Here is an 18,203-nt window from a genome sequence, read left to right as displayed (position 1 = left end):
CTGTGCACATGGTGATGAGCGGCAGACGGGAAGGGGTGTGGTCCTCCACAGGCCCCTTTGGCTTGCTGGCCACGCTCTCCTGCCAGCACATGCGCCTAAACATGCTTCTGCTACCTCTCCTCCCTCCCTCGGGCCCAGTTCCTCCTCGCTCCAAGACCCCCGAGGCCTGTGGACTGCACTGCCCACCCCCAGGCTTCCAGGCCCTGGACTGGGCAGAGCCCTAACCCAGGCTGTGAGCCTGGGCCCCACTGCTCGGGCAGACCCCTCCACACTCACCAGAGAGAAATCGCTGGTGGTCTCCGAAGGTCTCCAGCTTCAGGGAACTTTGGCCGGCAGTTGGTGCTACCACACCAGTCATGACGGTCATCAAAAATGCTTTCTGAATTCCAACTGCTGTGAGTCAATCAACTGAACCCATGTCCCAAAACAAAAGTGGCGATGACCATCCAGTTGCTCCCTGGGCCACACAAAGCGAGCTCGCACCCTGTGCCTGTTAAATGACCCGAAAGACAGATGGGGGGGGGTGGACAGGGGAGGGCTGGCCCAGTGTGGGGCAGCCACTCTCCAGGGCCTTGCCCTACCCCAGAACCACACAGCAGGGTCGCCCAGGCCTCCTCCCAGTTAGGACAGACCTGCCACCAGAAATGGGGTAGACCTGCCTCAGTGGTGTGTTGGTGTCCTGGCCTCTCTTCCCCACCCAGCTGGGCTTCCCTGGGACTTGCCTGATCCAGAGCCAAAAAGTATGTACTGTCTACTCAGGAAGTCACTGTCCTCTGTTTGTGCAGACTGCTGATGAGTGGGCTGAGAAAATGCCCCAAATCCCCACCTCCACGTCCCCCGGGGACAGGGACATCCTGGAGCGGCTGCACAAAGCGGTGGCCTCCCACCACCACAGCATCACCCAAGAGCTGGAGAACTTCGACACCATGAAGACCAGCACGGTCTCCCGAGACGAGTTCAGGGCCATCTGCACTCGGCATGTGCAGATCCTAACGGACGAGCAGGTGAGACCCCGTCCGGCCCGGGGGGCCCACTCAGCATGCTCCCCTTACTGGAGGTTCACTTATTTTGTTGCTTTAAAGTCTTACCAAAGACTCACGGGGGCCTCTGTGTCTGTGACAGCGATGAGTCACACGATTTCAATCAGGGTGCAAATCGTGTCCCTCCTCCCACTCCCCTTCCCCTCTGTGATCGTCCAGTACTCCCACCATCCCAAGAGGGGAGCATGGCCCTGGCCATGGTGCTCCCCCCAAGCCCACCTCCCTCTCCCTGCCCGTCCCTGGGGCTCCACGTGTGCTGGGGACAGGCCCACTGCGGCAGGCCTCGCCGCACACAGGCTGGACATGGGCCATTGCCGCCTGGGTCCTCCCATCACAGATCCCCAGGCTTCCTGCCGGCTTCCTCCCCAGCGGACTCAGCCTGGCTAAAGAGCCAGCTGGACACCTCTGGCCACCTAGCCACCTGCCCTGGGCCTCCTTGGCCCTTGATGGCCTGCCAGGCAAGAACACCTCCCAGTGGACAGCGGCCCAAGGGCTGCAGGGGGAGCGCTGTCCCTGGCGGGCGGCCACAGGAACTGCAGCGCCCACTTTGTTCCTCCCTGTGTGCCCAACCCTGGAACAGTGCTGGGCACAGAGTGGGTACGCAGTGTCCACCATGGGGTAGCCACACTCCCCAGCCCCATCTGCCATGCCCAGTGGCCGAGCAGCCCAACATTACCAAGCACCACCAGCCCCACAGCATAGGACTTCCCCTCAGCCCACAACCCGTGCCAGCCCCCTCCTTCCTCCTGGCCCTGCCGAGGCTCAGCGGGGCTTCCTGCAGGCCTGGGGCTGGAGGGCTGGGGGCACGTGGGGACACAGGTGTCTCCCTCTCACCTTGAGTCGGGGCAGCTAAACCTCGAATCTTGGTTGTCAGCGTTCGGGGTAAGGACTTGAAATTCTTCACGGGGGATGAGGGCCGTCATCACACCCACCCCAGCCCACTCAGGCTCTGAGCGCCATCCCAAAGTGGATCTGAAAGAGACTAAGTGTGCAAGTGCTTAAAGGCGAGCACCTTTTTAAGCATTTTCTTATGACCATTTTTGCTGAGTGCATGGGATTACCATTTCCAAACAGTCCTGTCCCCTGGAGCACCAAAGGGGAGCGAGCCTGTCTTGCAAACGCTTCCCTCTCCTGGAGCAGACGTAGACACCTGAAAGGAACACAGTCCTGCTTGTTAATCTGTGGGACCAGCTAGTAAAAGTTTACCAGAAAAGATTTGACTAATGAAGACTTTCCCTTTCATCTAAATGAATACAATTTTACTCTAGTTATTGATATAAATTAGCGGCATGCTGACATTCCTAACAGAGAATTTGATTTTAATTTTCCACTAAGACTTCATCATCCTCAGTAATAAAGCTCCCTCCAACAAAATGAAGCATTGATTTCAAAATGCTCATTTCTAAAAATAAACTGATAAGTCTCAAATATAGTCAGCCTCACTGAACTCGCCCAACTCCTCGAGCACCCGATGATAAGTTGTGTATGCAGAGCGGGAAGTGTGTTCTGTTTGGGAAGGATGCTTCTGGAATGGGCTGGGGCAGCAAAAGCCTCTGGATCTGTGTTCTCCCTGCCTGCATCACTTTGCCAGCGACCTTCTTGGCTGGAGGCACCGTATTGGCTAAAGCTCAGTTCAGAGGCAGCCTGAGCCCTTGATATCTAGGCCCCTTGTGCCCTTCTTGGTGAGTTTACTGAAGCTGCCAAGACCATGCCAACCATACTGAAGAACATTTAACTACAGAACTCGTGACTTAGTTTATCTACATTGTAAAAACATCTCACGCTTAAAAAAAACACCAGCGTCTGGGATCCCGAGGGCTGCTTTCTTGGCTTACAGAGCTCTGCATGGGAGGAAGAGCCAGGGTTTGGAAACCTTTGGGTGCAGCTGACCTTTCAGGAAAGCGCATCTTCCAGAGAAGATGGAGTGGGAATCTCTTGTGTCTTGGTGGCTCTGCATAAAGCGTGTCACGAACAGGGTTGGAACTGGGTCCATTTGGCTGTTGCTAAGAGGAGAGACAAAGGCCAGTCTCACCTGGCCAGGCAGTTTGGGTCAGCCAGTGGCCTGCCAGCACTTTTACATGCGGCTGTTCAGGAAAGACGCTGCCGAACATTCTGAGCATTTTAGACGTGATCTTTTCAAAGCGGACACCCTTAGGAAGCAAGAAGACGCTCACAGAGAAACTCACCCCCAGGCAGGCAGACTTGGGTTCCAGTCATTTCTGCACCTGTTCAGCTGTGTCCTTGGACATGTGTCCACCTCCCTAGCCTGTGTCCTCCCTGAAGAAGGGGGAAGGCCCAGTATGCCCCAGCCTGCCCAGGCACCCTCCCCAAGTGAGGGTGGTTCCCCCAGACCCCAGACAGGGTGTTGGACCCCTGGAGACAGGAGAGGGCAGCAGGCGAAGGGACGCTTTATTCGCAGGGACAGCCAGCGTGCACAACAGACCAGCCCTAACCCTGACCGTAACCCTGCCCTTGTTGGGTCAGCGCTCTTTGGGGGTTTTCAGGTAAACCTGGCACATCAGGTGGAGACAGATGCAGGGAGACAGCATGGAGCGGCTGCAAGAGGGGTAGACGGCCACCGGTGCACTTGTGACAGGGAGTAGGGAAGGCCTGGGCACCTGGGCAGAGGGAGCCAGGAGCAGAGGCTCCCGAGTGACGAGAGGACGGCATGGTGCTGAGCACTAACTCGGAAGCAGGGCGGGAGGGAGGGACCCAAGCTCACGGGCTTTAAACCGACTGCAGGTGGAGATGGAGGCAGAGGGAGCCGGGGAGGGGAGGGGACATGGGGCCGCAGCTGGTGGGAATGGTGGGTTGTGACCCGTCCAGAGTCAGACGGGAAGAGCAGGGTGGGGGTCAGGCGCTCAGAGAGCCCCACCGAGCCCACCACTGTAGGGGTTGCAATCAGGAGATGGGGACCTGCAGAAGGGACTGAGCAGCTGCCCACAGAACAGAGGAGAACCTGGAGGAGTGGGTGTCCCCAGATGGGAGCAGCACTTCAGAGGAGTGTGACCAGACGTCTCTGTCTTTTCACTCTGATTTCCACTCTGCGCTCTGCTTAAGAAACACTTACCTCTCCAAGGCCATGGGAAAATTAACCTCTATTCTCTCCCCAAGGTTTGAAGTTTTCTCTTCGTGTTTTTGATATGCCTGAAATGCTTCTGTAAAAGGTAGAGACACAGCTTTTTAATTTTGTCCTAATTAGTTATACATGACAGTAGGATGCATTTTGACACATCATACATAAATGGAGTAGAACTTCTCTTTCTTCTGGTTGTGCAAGATCTAGAATCACACCAATCGTGAAATCATGTAGGCACATAGGGTATTAATGTGCACTTCACTCTACTATCCTTCCTACCCCCATACCCCGTCCCCTCCCTTCACTCCCTTCTGCCTAAGCCAAAGTATATCTATTCTTCTCTAGCTGTGACACACCTTATTGTGAATTTGCATCTGCTTATCAGAGAAAATATTTGGCTTTTGGATTTTTTGTGATTGGCTTATTTTGCTTAGCATGAAATTCTCCATCTCCATCCATTTACCAGCAAATGCCATAATTTCATTCTTCTTTAAGGCTAAGAAATATTCCATCATTCATGTATATATGTAGGTATATGTACGTATATATGTATATGTATGTGTGTATATGTATATACACATATATACATTATACATATATACACACATATATACATATACACACACATATCACATTTTCTTTATCCTTTCATCTGTTGAAGAACAACTAGGTTAGTTCTATAATTTAGCTATTGTAAGTTGAGCTGCTATAAACATTGATGTGGCTATGTCACTGTAGTATGCTGATTTTAAATCCTTTGGGTAACTGGGTCAAATGGTGGCTCCATCCTAGGTTTTCTGGGGAATCTCCATACTGTTTTCCATAATGGTTGCACCAATTTGCAGTCCCACCAGAAATATATGATTATATCTTTTTCCCCACATCCTCACCAACATTTATTGTTGCATGTATTCTTGATAATTGCCATTCTGACTGGAGTGAGATGAAATCTCAATGTAGTTTTGATTTGCATTTCTCTAATTGCTAGGGATACTGAACATTTTTTCATATATTTGTTGATCAGTTATATTTCTTCTGTGAAGTATCTGTTTTGTTCCTTTGCCCACTTATTGATTGAGTTATTTGGGTTTTTGGTGTTGTTTTTTGAGCGTTTTATATATCCTGGACATTAATGCTCTATCTGAGGTGCATGTAGTAAAGATTTTTCTCCCATTCTGTAGGCTCTCTCTTAACGTTATTGATTAGTTCCTTTGCTGAGAAGAAGCTTTTTAGTTTGATTCCATCCCATTTATTGATTCTTGATTTTACTTCTGGCACTTTAGGAGTTTTGTTAAGGAAATCAGGTCCTAAGCTGACATGTTGAAAATTTGGGCCTACTTTTTCTCCTATTAGGAGCAGGGTCTCTCTTCTAGTTTCTAAGTCTTTGATCCACTTTGAGTTGAGTTTCATGTAGAGTGAGAGGAGTTTAATTTCATTTTGCTACATAGAGATTTCCAGTTTTCCCAGCACCATTTGTTAAAGAGGCTATCTTTTCTCCAATATAGGTTTTGGGCACCTTTGTCTAGTATGAGATAACCATATTTATGTGGGTTTGTCTCTGTGCCTTCTATTTTGTACCATTGGCCTACGTGTCTGTTTTGGTGCCAGTGCCATGCCGATTCTGTTGCTCTTGCTCTGTAGTGTGGTTTGAGGTCTGGTATTGTGGTTGCTAAGGATTGCTTCAGCTATGCAGGGTCTCATTTTTCCAAGTGAATTCCATGACTGTTTTTTATAGTTCCATGAAGAATGTCATTGGGATTTTAATAGGAATTGCATTGAATTTGAATAACACTTTTGATAGTATGGCCATTTTGACAATATTAATTCTGCCTTTCCAAGAGCATGGGAGGTCTTTCCATCTTTTGAGGTCTTCTTCAGTTTCTTTCTTTAGTGTTCTGTAGTTTTCATCGTAGAAGTCTTTCACCTCTTTTTGTTAGATAGATTCCCAGGTTTTTATTTTGTTTTGTTTTGTTTTTTGAGGCTTTTGTGAATGGGGTAGTTTTCTAATTTCTCTTTCAGTTCATTCATCACTGATATGTAGTTTAAAAATTATAATTCAATTCTGGATCATTTTTATTTCCATTTTGATTCCTTCTTTGATCCATAAAACATTCAGAAATATGCTTTTTTATTTCCAAATGAAAGCATTTTTTAAAGGTTATTAACTTAGAAATTAACAAATCAATCAATTGATTAAAGAATATAATTGAATTGTATCAGTTCTTGGAAATACTTGAGATCTGATGTGTGGCCAATTTCCATGAGTTTCATTTGTGTTTAGATAGTGTGTGTAGTCTCCAGTTGTTGGATGAAGAGCTCCACATCTCTTGATTAACATCCGCTGTTATTCTAGCCTGAGAGAATCCCTATCATTTCAGTCCACTTGGTCCATCGATAATTAAATGTTGAAATTTCCAACTAAAGTGTTAGATATTTAAATTTCTTACAAATTCAAATATATACAGATGAACCATTATGTCCTCTTGGTGAATTTAACCATTTAACATTACATAATTGCCTTCTTTAAACCTGGGAAATAGTTTTTGGTTTAAATTCTGTCCTTCTGGTATTATATAACTACTCCAGCTCTTTTATTTAGTGATTGCTCAGTATAACTATTACTAACTTTAAAAAAAAAAAATCTCGACCCTTCTGTCACATTTTGCACATGTGTATTATAAATAGCACATAAGTAGATTTTTAAAAATTTAGACTTATAATTTCTTCCTTTTACTTATGTGAATGGTTGGTTCATTTACATTTATTGATTACTCGAGTATAGATTTGTTTCTCTTATGTGATATTGTGCTTTCTGTTTAATACTTTATTTTTAAAAAGTCTCCTTTCTTATCTTCTTTCAGATTAATTTTTAAAAAATTATTTCTCTAACCTGTTTGTTTGAAAGTTATATATCTTATTTCTGTTCTTTTAACAAATAACTTTACCATGGAAATTTTAACATATATTATAAATCAAAACCCAGAGTGTAAAGAATCTACCTGGTCTTCTGGCATATGAAGATATTAAGTTGCTGTAGCTCTAATTGTCTCCTTGAGTTTTGTTCTTTTGTTATTTAATATTTTAGATCTTACTTTTTTCTTTACAAATTAAACCTTAGACTGGTTTGCTTTTACAAGGCATTTATTTAGTATTACCTTTTGACCCTTACTTTTTAGACCTTCCTTCTGGGCTTATTTACTTTCTTTGTGAGGTATATCCTGTGGTCATAGTCTGTTGAAAAGTAAACTCTCTGTTTTTATCTAAAAATGACTTTACTTTTGCCATTTTTCAAAAGTAGTTTTTCTGGGTGGAAAACTGTAAACCAATAGTAATTTCCTCTTAACACTTAAAAATAATAAATAATAGCATCCATTGCAGTGTAGCTCTCACGCTGTGCTTGTCACGTCTTGGCGTGGTTTGGGCCAGACACATCTAAGAACCGGACCTCGGTGGGTAGGGCCCAGCAAGCTCCTGGGCGGCTCTGATGTGCTGGGGTTCAGAAACTACTGGGCCGGTCTATCTTCGGGTCCACACGTTCACTCCTCAGCTGTGTCTAATTTGTCATCTAATCTATACTTCGTTTAAAATTTTTTCAATTATTATATTTTTCATTTCAAGAAAATCTATTTGCCTATTTCAAACCTGCCTTTTCAGTTTGATGATATCTTTCTCCCTGCTCGTCGTTCACCCTGACGGTTTTACACACAGTCACACTACTTTCTCTAATTAATAATTCTCTATCTGAAGCCGAAATCTGTCTCGGCTGTTTTTGCCACCTCACGTTCACAGTGACTTGCTTCCTCGGGTGCCTGATGATTTTATTTCACTAGGAGCTTGTAGTTGGCCTGGGGGACCTGGGGGCATTAAGTCACCCTTATGTAGCTAGGGTGCAGCTCTGCTGCCGCAGGTCGGCAGGGAGCGCAGGGACGAGTCCCTGGGGACCCGCTGAGTAGTGCGTAAGGTAAACCAAAGCGGTCGCTGGGCACACAGAAGGCTGGTGTGGGGTGAAACAGGTGTGGCCAGAGGGGTTTAAGCCTGAGACTCCAGGGTGTCCGGGTGACATTTTGGGTGTGACTGTACATGATGAGACCAGGCCAGGGAGTCGGGGACTCAGGTTCCAGGGGACCCGCCACCTGTTTACAGGATGCTGCCTCTGCCAGGAACCACAGAGGACCTGAGTCCTGAGGAAGGGGACAGCAGCCTGAGGCAGTGAGGTTAGGAGGGCCTCCCCACCGCCTCCAGTCCGGCAGGGCCAAGTGGCTCCCTCCTCTCCGGGGAGAGCGGAGGCGGATGTGGAGGAGTGAGGATGTGCTTGCAGACGAGACCCTCCCCCAGAGCCCCGGAAGGGCAGGGGCTGGGAGGCGCCCTAAGCAGTGGAGCAGAGGCCCCAGCCCTCAGTTCCCAGGGAGAGTGCCTGGGGGCACTGGTGAGGCTCAGGCTCCTGCGAGGCCCGGGGGAGGTGGAGGCTGCTCACCAGGGCACTGGGAACCGTGGGCATCTGGGGCCAGGAGCCAGCCCTCTGGGTCATGCCCTCCTGTAGGGCCCGCACTTCAGCAGGCTCCTGGTGTTTTGGCAAGTTCTGAAGGTGTGCAGAGCGCACCCTCCTCTCCGCGCAGGCTCAGAATCCGCCTACGCCGCTCCTGCCTCCCCCGTGAATGGGCGGGCCGCTTAGTGCCAGCCTGTTTGTAAGGCATATGCACAAACAGGACAGGGGGCTGTGCAGACTGGCTGGTGCCTGCCCGGCCCAGATCAGGGGCAGCACACACTTGTCACCTACCCCTTTGCCCGCACAGGTCAGGGCCGCTGCAGCGGCTTCAGGAACTTGGGTTCCAATGCAGCCAGTGACGGTCACTTTTAATTTGCCGCGGGAACACCCCAGTGGACACCAGAAGCAGATGGGGCTCCTGGCAAAGTTGGGCGGCGTGGAGAAGTGCGGGTGGCGGGAGAGGAGCTGAGCCTCTCGTCAGGTCCCTGCCTGGTCCCTGCTCTCTCAGCGGCTGCTGCTGCACCGGCCCTTGCGGGAAGCTCCAGGGCGCGGCAGAACTGCAGGCGGAAGCACGCTGCTGCTCTCCTTTCCTGAAAGCCCTCAGGTCACAAGTGGCTGGTCGGGGACGCCTGGAGCCACTCTGCACGTGGCGCTGTGGCTCCACTGGCGTCGTGGCGCCCACGGCAGCAGTGCGGAGCGTGAGCTGCTCTGGGTTTCTGGGCCCCTTTTCATCTCGTGAGAGGACAGTGTGCTCAGGGGCGACATAAGTAGTAGATGCGAGCAGGCTGGCAGTGGCCCGCTGTCACCTGGTGAGGGGTGTCCAAGAGGGCAAGGGGACAGTGGGTGAGGGGTGTCCAGGGACAAAGGCTGGCCAGGCTTGGATTTGCGTTTTCTCCTAAAATGTTTTTATACACTGCAGCTCAGTCGCTGTGACTAATCACAAGATTTAATGGCCTTAAACTGCTCACTAAGGGCCCAATTCAATTAAAAAATGTCCTGCGGAAGCCATGAATAATCTTCTCGTCCTGGCTTTTCCAGTTTTCCAGAGGCTTCCGCCGAGTGGTGTCCAAATGGATTTTTTCCTTTTTTGATTTTTTTATGGACGTGGGCCCCGGACCCCCGCCAACGACATCCCTGGCCCCCTGCGTCCCTTCATGCCACTTCTGCACCAGGCCCGCAGGCTTCCTGCTGGGCCCATACTGACACTTGGAAATGACTTCTGCTTCTTTCCAGTTTGACAGGCTGTGGAGCGAGATGCCCGTCAACGCCAAGGGGCGGCTGAAGTACCCGGAATTCCTGAGCAGGTTCAGTTCGGAGTGGACAGCCACGCCACCCATCTCAGATGACTCTGCCAGGGCCCAGAGAGGGAGCAGCGTCCCCGGGGTCTCAGAAAGAACCAGATCTGCTGTCTCGCCCACTCACGAACTGAGAGCGGGGTCGAAATCGCGGAGTCTCCCCTGTGTGAGTTCTCAGACCGCCAAGGCCCATGCCCCTCACCAGGCCTGCAGAGCCCAGACCAGGGTGGGGTGAGGTCGGCCCCAGTGCTCCTTCCCCAGGGGGCAGGTGACCAAGAACCTGCTCAGGGAGCCTGTCATGGGGTTCGCAGGAAGGGTAGAGGGAAAGGGGAGAATAGAGAGATGAATGGGTGAGCGCTGGGGCAACTCGAAGGCTGCCCAGCACTGTTGGCCTGGAAGGTGGGAAGGGCCCCAGGCCAAGGACTGCTGGAAGTTTCTGGAGGCTGGAAAGATATCCAGACACCTCAGTTTTAGCTCAGTAAGGCCCATTTAGTCTTCTGGCCTCCAGAGCTGTCAGGTAATGGGTTTGTCAAGCTGCCCAGTCTGTGGTCCTCTGTCAGCAGCAGTAGGTCACACCCAAGGCCTGCGGGCCCTCAGGACCACCCCGCTCGCTGAGGGGCACGAGCCTTGGCAGGTTGCTATGCAGGAGAGCCGTGGCCTGAGGAGCTCTGGGGCCCACTGTGGCTCCTGCAGGGAAGGACCTGCAGAGTCAGGAGAGGGTGGCCGGGCTGGGCTGCGAGAGGCAGTGGTGTCATGGTCTAGGAGCTGAGGACCCTGGGCAGTCTTTGAGGTGACGGGGGGCTGCGGGCAGGGGGCGGGACGGGGAGAGCCAAGGAAGCTGCTCAGCAAGGGGACACCCACCCAGGCAGGAGGAGAACTGGGAATCCCGCTGAGGGCCGTGAGGAGGCTCTGGGGAGAGGTCTGGGTTAGACTGGATTGGCTTTCCTGCTTTAAATGGAAAAGACAAGAAAGAAAGACCAGCCTCTTACGTGATCCACATCGTTTCAAAATAAGTGCTATTCTGTGTTTGCAAGATTGATGCCTCAGGCCAGAGACAGTTCAGTCCCTCATTTAGATAGGATTCTTCCTCAAGGGGACAAACCTGCCTCGGCCTCACCCGCGCAAGAACCTGCCTGTGCACACGCACACACACACCTCCAGTCCGTTGCATGCGTGTGTTTCACAAGCTATTTTGGCATTATGGTTTGACTCAAATGTAGCTCACTGATGGAAACAAAGTTAAATTGTAAGATTCTGTTTTATTCTTCATTTTATTTTACACTACCTGTGTCACTATCGACCTCCAACCCTGAGTCCTATCTGCTGTTTTTTTAATCATTTTCACTTTATTTATTTATACTGGGGATTGAACCAAGGGATGCTTAACCATTGAGCCACGTCCCCAGCCTGTTTCATTTTTTATTTTCAGACGTGTAGGGCCTTGCTAAGTTGCTGAGGCCGGCTTTGAACTTGTGATCCTCCTGCCTCAGCCTCCCAAGCCGCTGGGATTACGGGTGTGCGCCACGGCGCCTGGCTGCTACTTCCACCATCAGTCTCATTTTAAACTGCCTTTTCTTTTCCTTCCCACCAGACGCCAGCAAGCACAGGGCTGGCTCCAGGCACCCAGCCCCTACAGAACTGTGAGCCCGTGGAGAGCAAGCTCAGGAAGCAGATCCAGGGCTGCTGGCGGGCGCTGCTGAAGGACTGCAAGGAGAAGGACGTGAACAAGCAGGGCACCATTGCCGCCTCCGAGTTCCTGGGTGCGCCCTGGCTCTGTCCCCCTCATGAGACTTGGCCTCTCCTCCTCCAGAGGCCATTCTCCCTGGGCACAAATCCGCACCCAGGGTAGAGGCAAGGGAGAGGGACAGCCGGAGACCACCAGGAACTCCCAGGGAAGAGGGCAGCCTGCCACCCTGCCAAGGCACCCTTGGCAACTGGCAGCACTCGAGACCAGACCTGTGGTCACTGGGAGAATGTGGCACTCACAGCAAGGCAGGGAGCGGGCAGCGGCACAGTCCCGGGGCTCCACTCCATCCACCCCCACTTCTTGCTGTCATTCAGTTGATAGGCTTTCAAACTAAACCTCTCAGCCTCACGCGTCCACTAGTTGTGGCAACTGTCACACAGTATTCTGCACCCAGAAAATGAGTCTGACCCAGTCGCTCCTCTGCTTAAAAGCCCACGTAGTGCTTCCTGGTAAACCTGCCAAAGGAAGAAGTCCCCCTTAGGACCCTCCAGCGCTGATGCACGCTGCTTTAGCCAAACCACAGCTTCAGATGCTCAGACGAAATAGGGTGTAGGTCATGTAACAGCACCTCCAAAGAAATACTTATGAATCTAACAGGAAAATAGGAGACCAATACTAATCAAATGCTGTGACATTGATTATGTGATCTGTTTTGCTAAAACCAAGTCAGCAAAACTGGCTTTAATGCCCATTCAAGTTGCACTCATGTGTTGAGTTGATTCTTTTGCTTTGGAGCATGAGGCAACTTAATTTGTGCTATTCTTATTACTGTAGTTTTTCTTCTTAACCATGAACCCCTTGGTAGGCCACCAATCCACCATTCTCATGGGCTTGCCAGACTTGCGTAGCGCTCCCTGAATTCAGTACTGCAAGTGTACACGTCTGCACTGGTGCATCCTCACGTCCTTTCGTATTCCATTCCCTGCTGGCGCCTCTGCAGGTCGGGGCACCAGATGGACTGAACAGCTCTCTGGCTCCACAGGCTGCAGGGCTGGTCCCCAGCTGTCCCAGGCTCTCCCACCTCCCTCTGCAAGGCAGGGAACTTCTGTCCGCACGTGCGCAGCAGCAGCCTCTTCCCTCAAGTCGCTTCCACTGCCCGGGCCCTCCTTGCACGGTTCCCTGGCGACGTAAGGCCGGTGTTGCAGTCTGTTAGCTAGCATCCTGTCCCACACCAGTCTTGGTTTACAAGCTGTCTCTCCTGAACGAATGTCGTCCTCATGACGGGTGGCCCCCAACATGGCATTGCCATGAGCCCCACCAGGCCAGGCCCCCCACGCCGCACTGCGGCCGTGTCTCAGGGCTCCCGCGCTGCAGGGTAGGTTCCACAGGTTGCATATGGCACTGGAATGGAAATTCAGGACCTGTAGGTGGTTGGGCCTGAGAGTCGGGGCGTGTCCAGTGCCCCATTGAACCCCTCCCACGGCCGCCCAAAGCCTTCACAGGCTCCTGACTGCAGGGAGCAGCCCCGCCCGCTCCTGGTGCTGCCACAGCTCTGGTGACAGGACAGCAGGCTACCCGGACAGTGGGCCCCTCCTGGTGCCACTGAGTTTGCCCACAGGCCACCCAACGTGAGCTCTGTGAAGCTGGAGGGCGTGGGACAGCCACAGATGCTGAGGGGAGGGTGGGCGAGGGGGAACAGCCTCCAACCACTCTGCCCTTTGGTCCCCAGCTCTGGTGGAGAAGTTCAACCTGAACATAAGCAAGGAGGAGATCCAGCAGCTCGTGGTCAAGTACGACTTGAAGAACAACGGTACGTTTGCCTACTGCGACTTCATCCAGAGCTGCGTGCTGCTGCTGAAGGCCAAGGAGACGTCGCTAATGCGCAGGATGAGAATCCAGAATGCCCAGAAAATGGTACGAAGTTCGGCCTCCGGGCGCAGGCAGGGACAGCTCTGGTTTTTCTCAGGTCCTCGTGCACACGGGTCCCCTTGCTTCTCAGAGAAGGTGACTTAGTGGATCAGAGGCTCTGGAGGGCCTCCAACCAGGACCCACTGCCAGATATCCCCGGCCTCACTGCCACAAACCCTGCTCAGGGGTTCCCTGGACCCGCGACACTGCCAAGTGCTGCCTCAACCCCGTCTCCTCCTTTATCCAAAGGCCCTGCAGGGCGGCAGCGAGGACAGCTGTCTGGGCCAGGGCGCAGCCTGGAGCTGGCTGGGCTAAGGGCAAGTCTCCGCCAGGCCTCGGGGCATTGAAAAGGAGTCAGACTTACTTCCTTGCAAATCGAAGATCTCCTTTCTCTCCTTCTGGAAGCATGTGAAGGTCTGAGCCTGGACCTCAGGTCCTCGGGTCCTACGGAGCACTCAGGGTGACTCTTCCCAGCATGCTGAGGAGCTTCAGCATGACACCAGGCCCTGCGGTGTGTGGGGTGTCAACCACCCAGGCTGGAGCCTGCCTGAGCCTGCTGGGGAGTCCCTCGCCCCCTCACATGGCCCTTCCTCCTCTTCCTTCAAAGGGGGCCCCTCAGATGCTCAGGTAGCACTAGAGGGTGCGACGCCTCACTCAGCTGTGAGTGGTCCCCACTGATGCCCATGCCCAGTGCCATCGCAGGGTCCCCAGACGCCCACCTTGCTTAGGCTTCCCCAGACCTGGAGCCAGGACAGGGTCCAGCTGTGCTCCGTGATCAGCGGCACTTGGCCAGTGACTGCTGCTGGCGTCAGCCACTCAGGGAGCGGACAGTTCAGCCACCCGGGACACAGCTGGAGGAGCCCTGCCCCACCTGCCCGCCCACCCACCCCGGGTGCCAGCGGAGGTCAGGGTGTCCGCAGATGGCTCACGGGAGTTGGTGGGAAAGTTTCTGCACAGCTGCATGTGTGATTCTGTGCCCAATCAGGTACCATCTTAATGGAGTTTCCATTTTAGACAAGCAGGGCTAGTGGCAGAAGCTTGGGCCGAGTTTATGAAGGAAACATCAAGTTGAGGCGTCCTTTGGCCAGTTCAGCTCCATGGTGAGCAGGGAACAGGCTGTCCTCCCAGAGCCTCGCCGGGCCCAGGGACACAGCTGGTGACCATGGAGCCCACGAGGCCTGAACGGCCCCGCCTGCCCTGCCGTCCTCCTGCCGGGATCTGTCTCCTGGCCTCCAGCTGCTCCAACTGTGTCAGGTCTGCTGGCTGGGAGGCCTGTGGCAGTGGCCAGTGCGGCTGCCTGGAAGAGCTCTTGGGCCCTCCTGAGACTCCCGCAGAGGCTACCCAGCTTCCAGGCTCATCTGCCCTCGGTGTGGCTAAAAGGCTGTGGCAGTGCCTGGGCTGACCCCGGGACAGGCCTCTTGGCAGAGGGCCCAGCACCCCACTGCTCTGCTGGCCCCAACCCAGGCACCACTCCATGCTGCAGAATGGCTCTGCCTTTCCTGCCCCAGAGAGAGCAGCCCGGCCGTACCTGGGGACAGTGTGGCCCTGTCACATCCGCCTCCCGTCTCCTCTGATGTGAGGCTCCAAGGCCAAGGCCCCTCCGCGAGTGAGGCGCTCAGGAGGGAAGTCTCCTTGTAGCTCCTGGGGTGCTGTCCCCGCAGCCTCCAGCAGCAGCCTGGCTCTGGCACCGCCGGGTCACAGGCTGAGGATGCAGCAGGGGCAGCTGCGCTGTGGAGTGGGGGGAACTAGGGTGTAGGGGAGCCATGGAGCCCAGAGCCCCCGTCCTCAGGTGTGTGCCTGCCGATTGGGCAGATTGGCAGCTAACAAAGCTCTGGGACCTGGGGACTTTCTGTCGTAGGTGCTAAATGACAGCGATTTGACTCTGCTAATTTGTTTTATGTAGTGCCGTGTTAAAATTAAACTTTCCCCAAATGTGTTACACGCTGCTGCCTACAGCTGACCTCTGTGCTACCCAGACATGTGTTGGGCTAAATCCTGCTAGAATATCCTGTTTCCAGTCAGCAGCGCCTACGTGAGACCACCACGGTGCCACGTGCAGTCTCGTTACTGAATGCGGCACAGCCCCAGAGAGTTTTTTAAACTCCGTATTATAATCTGCAGGAATACCCAGGAATCTGCAGGAATCTTTTTCTCAAACCTGTTTGAAGTTGACCTGGCACCTGCCAGGCCCTCCCTCCAGGGGGGGATGTGGCACCATGCGCTGCCCGTCGTGAAATGGGGGCACAGGCCCTCCTCCTGGGCAGGCTGCAGGGAGGGGCGGGAGGGGTCAGAGAGGCATCTCCGTGGCCAGCGAGGGCAACCATCCAGCAGGGAGCTCATGTCCCTCTCCTCCTGGCCCCTGGTCCCCTGCCGGTTCCCAGGCTCCTCTGCTCTTGTTTTTAGAAAGAAGCAGGCGCTGAGACGTCCTCCTTTTACCTGGCTCTGTTGCGCATCCAGCCCAAGATCCTGCACTGCTGGCGGCCTATGCGGCGCACCTTCAAAAGCTACGATGAGGGTGGGACAGGGCTTCTGAGTGTGGCCGACTTCAGGAAGGTGAGCTCAGCTCCTGGACTTGGGTGGCCTCTGAGCAGGACCCGCCACCCAGTATCAGTGGCCAGAGAGCTCCAAACAGGGCCCCTGTGCTTCCCCACAAAGGCCCAGGCAACTCTGCTGCCCAGACCTGGCCTCCCTGGAGCCTTATCTGGGCCCCAGGCCACTTGCCCCACCCCTTAAGCCTGGGGCTCCTCCTGAGGGCTCCTGCCCTGCCCTGCAGCACCACCACCCTTGGCCAGCTCCCTGCCTGCAGCTACTGCTCCTAGAGCCCTGGCTGGGCCTGGGCCTTGGCCCCATCCCCGCCCAGCCCTCCTCTGGGCCTCCTTGAGGACCAGGAAGAGCATCTCCGAGGCAGACACTCAGGGCCTTCCATGCAGCCTGCACACAGAGGGGCTGCACCATTGTGCCTCAGGCTGAACTGACCAGGCCCATCCTGCACCTCTGGGCAGCGGCCCTGCCCAGCTCCCTTGATGCCCGCAGCTGCCTTCCCTTAGGGCCAGGCAGACATGGCATGGCAACCAGGGTCTTCCTGTAGCAAGGACCTGCCTCCTCTTCAGATGGCTTCCCAGGGGCTTGCTCTCAGCAGAGCCGGAGCTGGGCACTGAACGGTGTGCTTGGCCCTGCCGAGACACTCGCTGCTGTCACCCACGGGGCCTGACAGCCACAGCGGCCCTCCGCCCTGGGGGCTACTCTAAGAAACAAACGATGACGATATGTAGGTAAGAAATGTGTAACCTAAGCTCTATGACAAGGAATCTATCTCTTGGGATTTGTGTCAGCTGCATATAACATGGAAAAAGTAAAAGTGGCTGAAGGTATAACTTTACTTCCCTCCACATAAGGAAGTCCAGAGGAAGGACGTCCATTGCTGGCATGGTAGTTGGACAGTCACCAGGGACATATTTTTATTTTACCATCCTGGGTATCTGGCTTCCTTCCCCAATGCCAACTCTGGTCCAAGATGGCTGCTGGAGCCCAGCATCACCTTGCAGAGAGAGGGAGAGCAGAGGGAAAGGACATGCCCCTCCACTTTGGAGAAGGCACGCAGGAGTTCCAGGCATGTTCTCATTCAGTTTTCACTGGTCAGATTGTACCAAGCTGCAAGGGAGGCTGAGAAGCAGTCCCTGGCAGTGGGCACAGAACAGCCTGGAGAAAACCAGGCAGGCTGCAGCCTGTGGCTGAGGAGGAACGGTCAGTGCTGGGTGGACAAGTGGCTGCCATTGCCACGGGCTGCATTACTGTCACATCAAGCCATCTGCACTCAGCACCTGCAGACCCTCCCCTGCCCTGGTGGGCCACATCCTGAAGCCAGGTCTCCCTGCCCAAGTCGCTCCCCTCTGTCCATTCACTGTCTGATGTGCTGGCCCTTCAGGAAGACTGAGGAGGGCTGGGTGGGGCGTGGGGAGAGCGGGTTTCCAGCCCCTCCCCACTTCACACCGGGACACACAGCGGGGCAGCCCTGGGGCTGCGTCCTGTGAGGCAGAGGAGGGCCTTGCCAGACGGGCTGCATGGGGGCTGGGCGGATGTGGGAGCAGCCTGCTGTGCCCGCAGGTGCTGAGGCAGTACAGCATCAACCTCTCGGAGGAGGAGTTCTTCCACGTGCTGGAGTACTATGACAAGACGCTGTCCTCCAGAGTTGCCTACAACGACTTCCTCCGCGCCTTCCTGCAGTAGGCCGCTGCACCACAAGCTCAGATGGCCTGGGCTCTGGCCACAGGGCTGGTCATGACAGTGTCATGAGGGCTCACAGACTTCCCAAAACCTCTCTGGAAACAGAACCGGCCAGCCTGCAGCCCTGGCGTCAACGGTCCCCAGCTGGAGGCCCTGCGGGCAGCCGGGCAGCCTGCCTCGTCTCCTGCACTCACTGGTTTGAGCAAATAAAGAGTCTTCTTGAGGCTTCACAGGAGCTGTGGTGATAGAGCATTTTGAAACTTGGAATTTCTGGAGGTCTTCTCCCCGGTCCCCACTGGGCCGCCTCTAGTCCAGGCCCTGCACACTGCTACCCCAGGGCTGCCGCCACCTCTGCCCACCTGCTTGCCCTGCTGCACCATCTGCATGGCCATGTCTCTGTTCTTGGGACCTGGGCACTGCCTGTCCCGTGCCTGCTCAGGGACATGGGCCAGCCTGCCACCTGCAGGAGCTCACACATCAGACC

General features: G+C 53.8%; 1 protein-coding gene across 7 annotated transcripts in view; it reads left to right on the top strand.

Annotated features, from left to right (window-relative positions):
• EFCAB6 (EF-hand calcium binding domain 6) overlaps nt 1-17,926 on the top strand; it is a 224,912-nt gene extending 206,986 nt beyond the window's left edge. For 6 of the 7 annotated variants that reach the window (XM_079143288.1, XM_079143286.1, XM_079143287.1 and 3 more), the window contains 6 exons: nt 786-1,004; nt 9,839-10,066; nt 11,492-11,660; nt 13,317-13,501; nt 15,899-16,048; nt 16,891-17,571. In XM_079143288.1, the coding sequence (XP_078999414.1) occupies nt 786-1,004; nt 9,839-10,066; nt 11,492-11,660; nt 13,317-13,501; nt 15,899-16,048; nt 16,891-17,526 (1,587 nt within the window). In that variant the 3' untranslated portion in view covers nt 17,527-17,571. Of the gene's footprint in view, nt 1-785; nt 1,005-9,838; nt 10,067-11,491; nt 11,661-13,316; nt 13,502-15,898; nt 16,049-16,890; nt 17,572-17,599 lie in introns of those variants that run through there. The other variant, XM_079143290.1, reaches the window with a different exon arrangement.
• The last annotated feature ends 277 nt before the right edge of the window (nt 17,927-18,203 follow it).

Source organism: Sciurus vulgaris (genome assembly GCF_902686455.1).
Source record: "Sciurus vulgaris genome assembly, chromosome: 5".
Lineage (NCBI taxonomy): Eukaryota > Metazoa > Chordata > Mammalia > Rodentia > Sciuridae > Sciurus > Sciurus vulgaris.
This window is presented reverse-complemented; position numbering and strand designations above follow the sequence as displayed.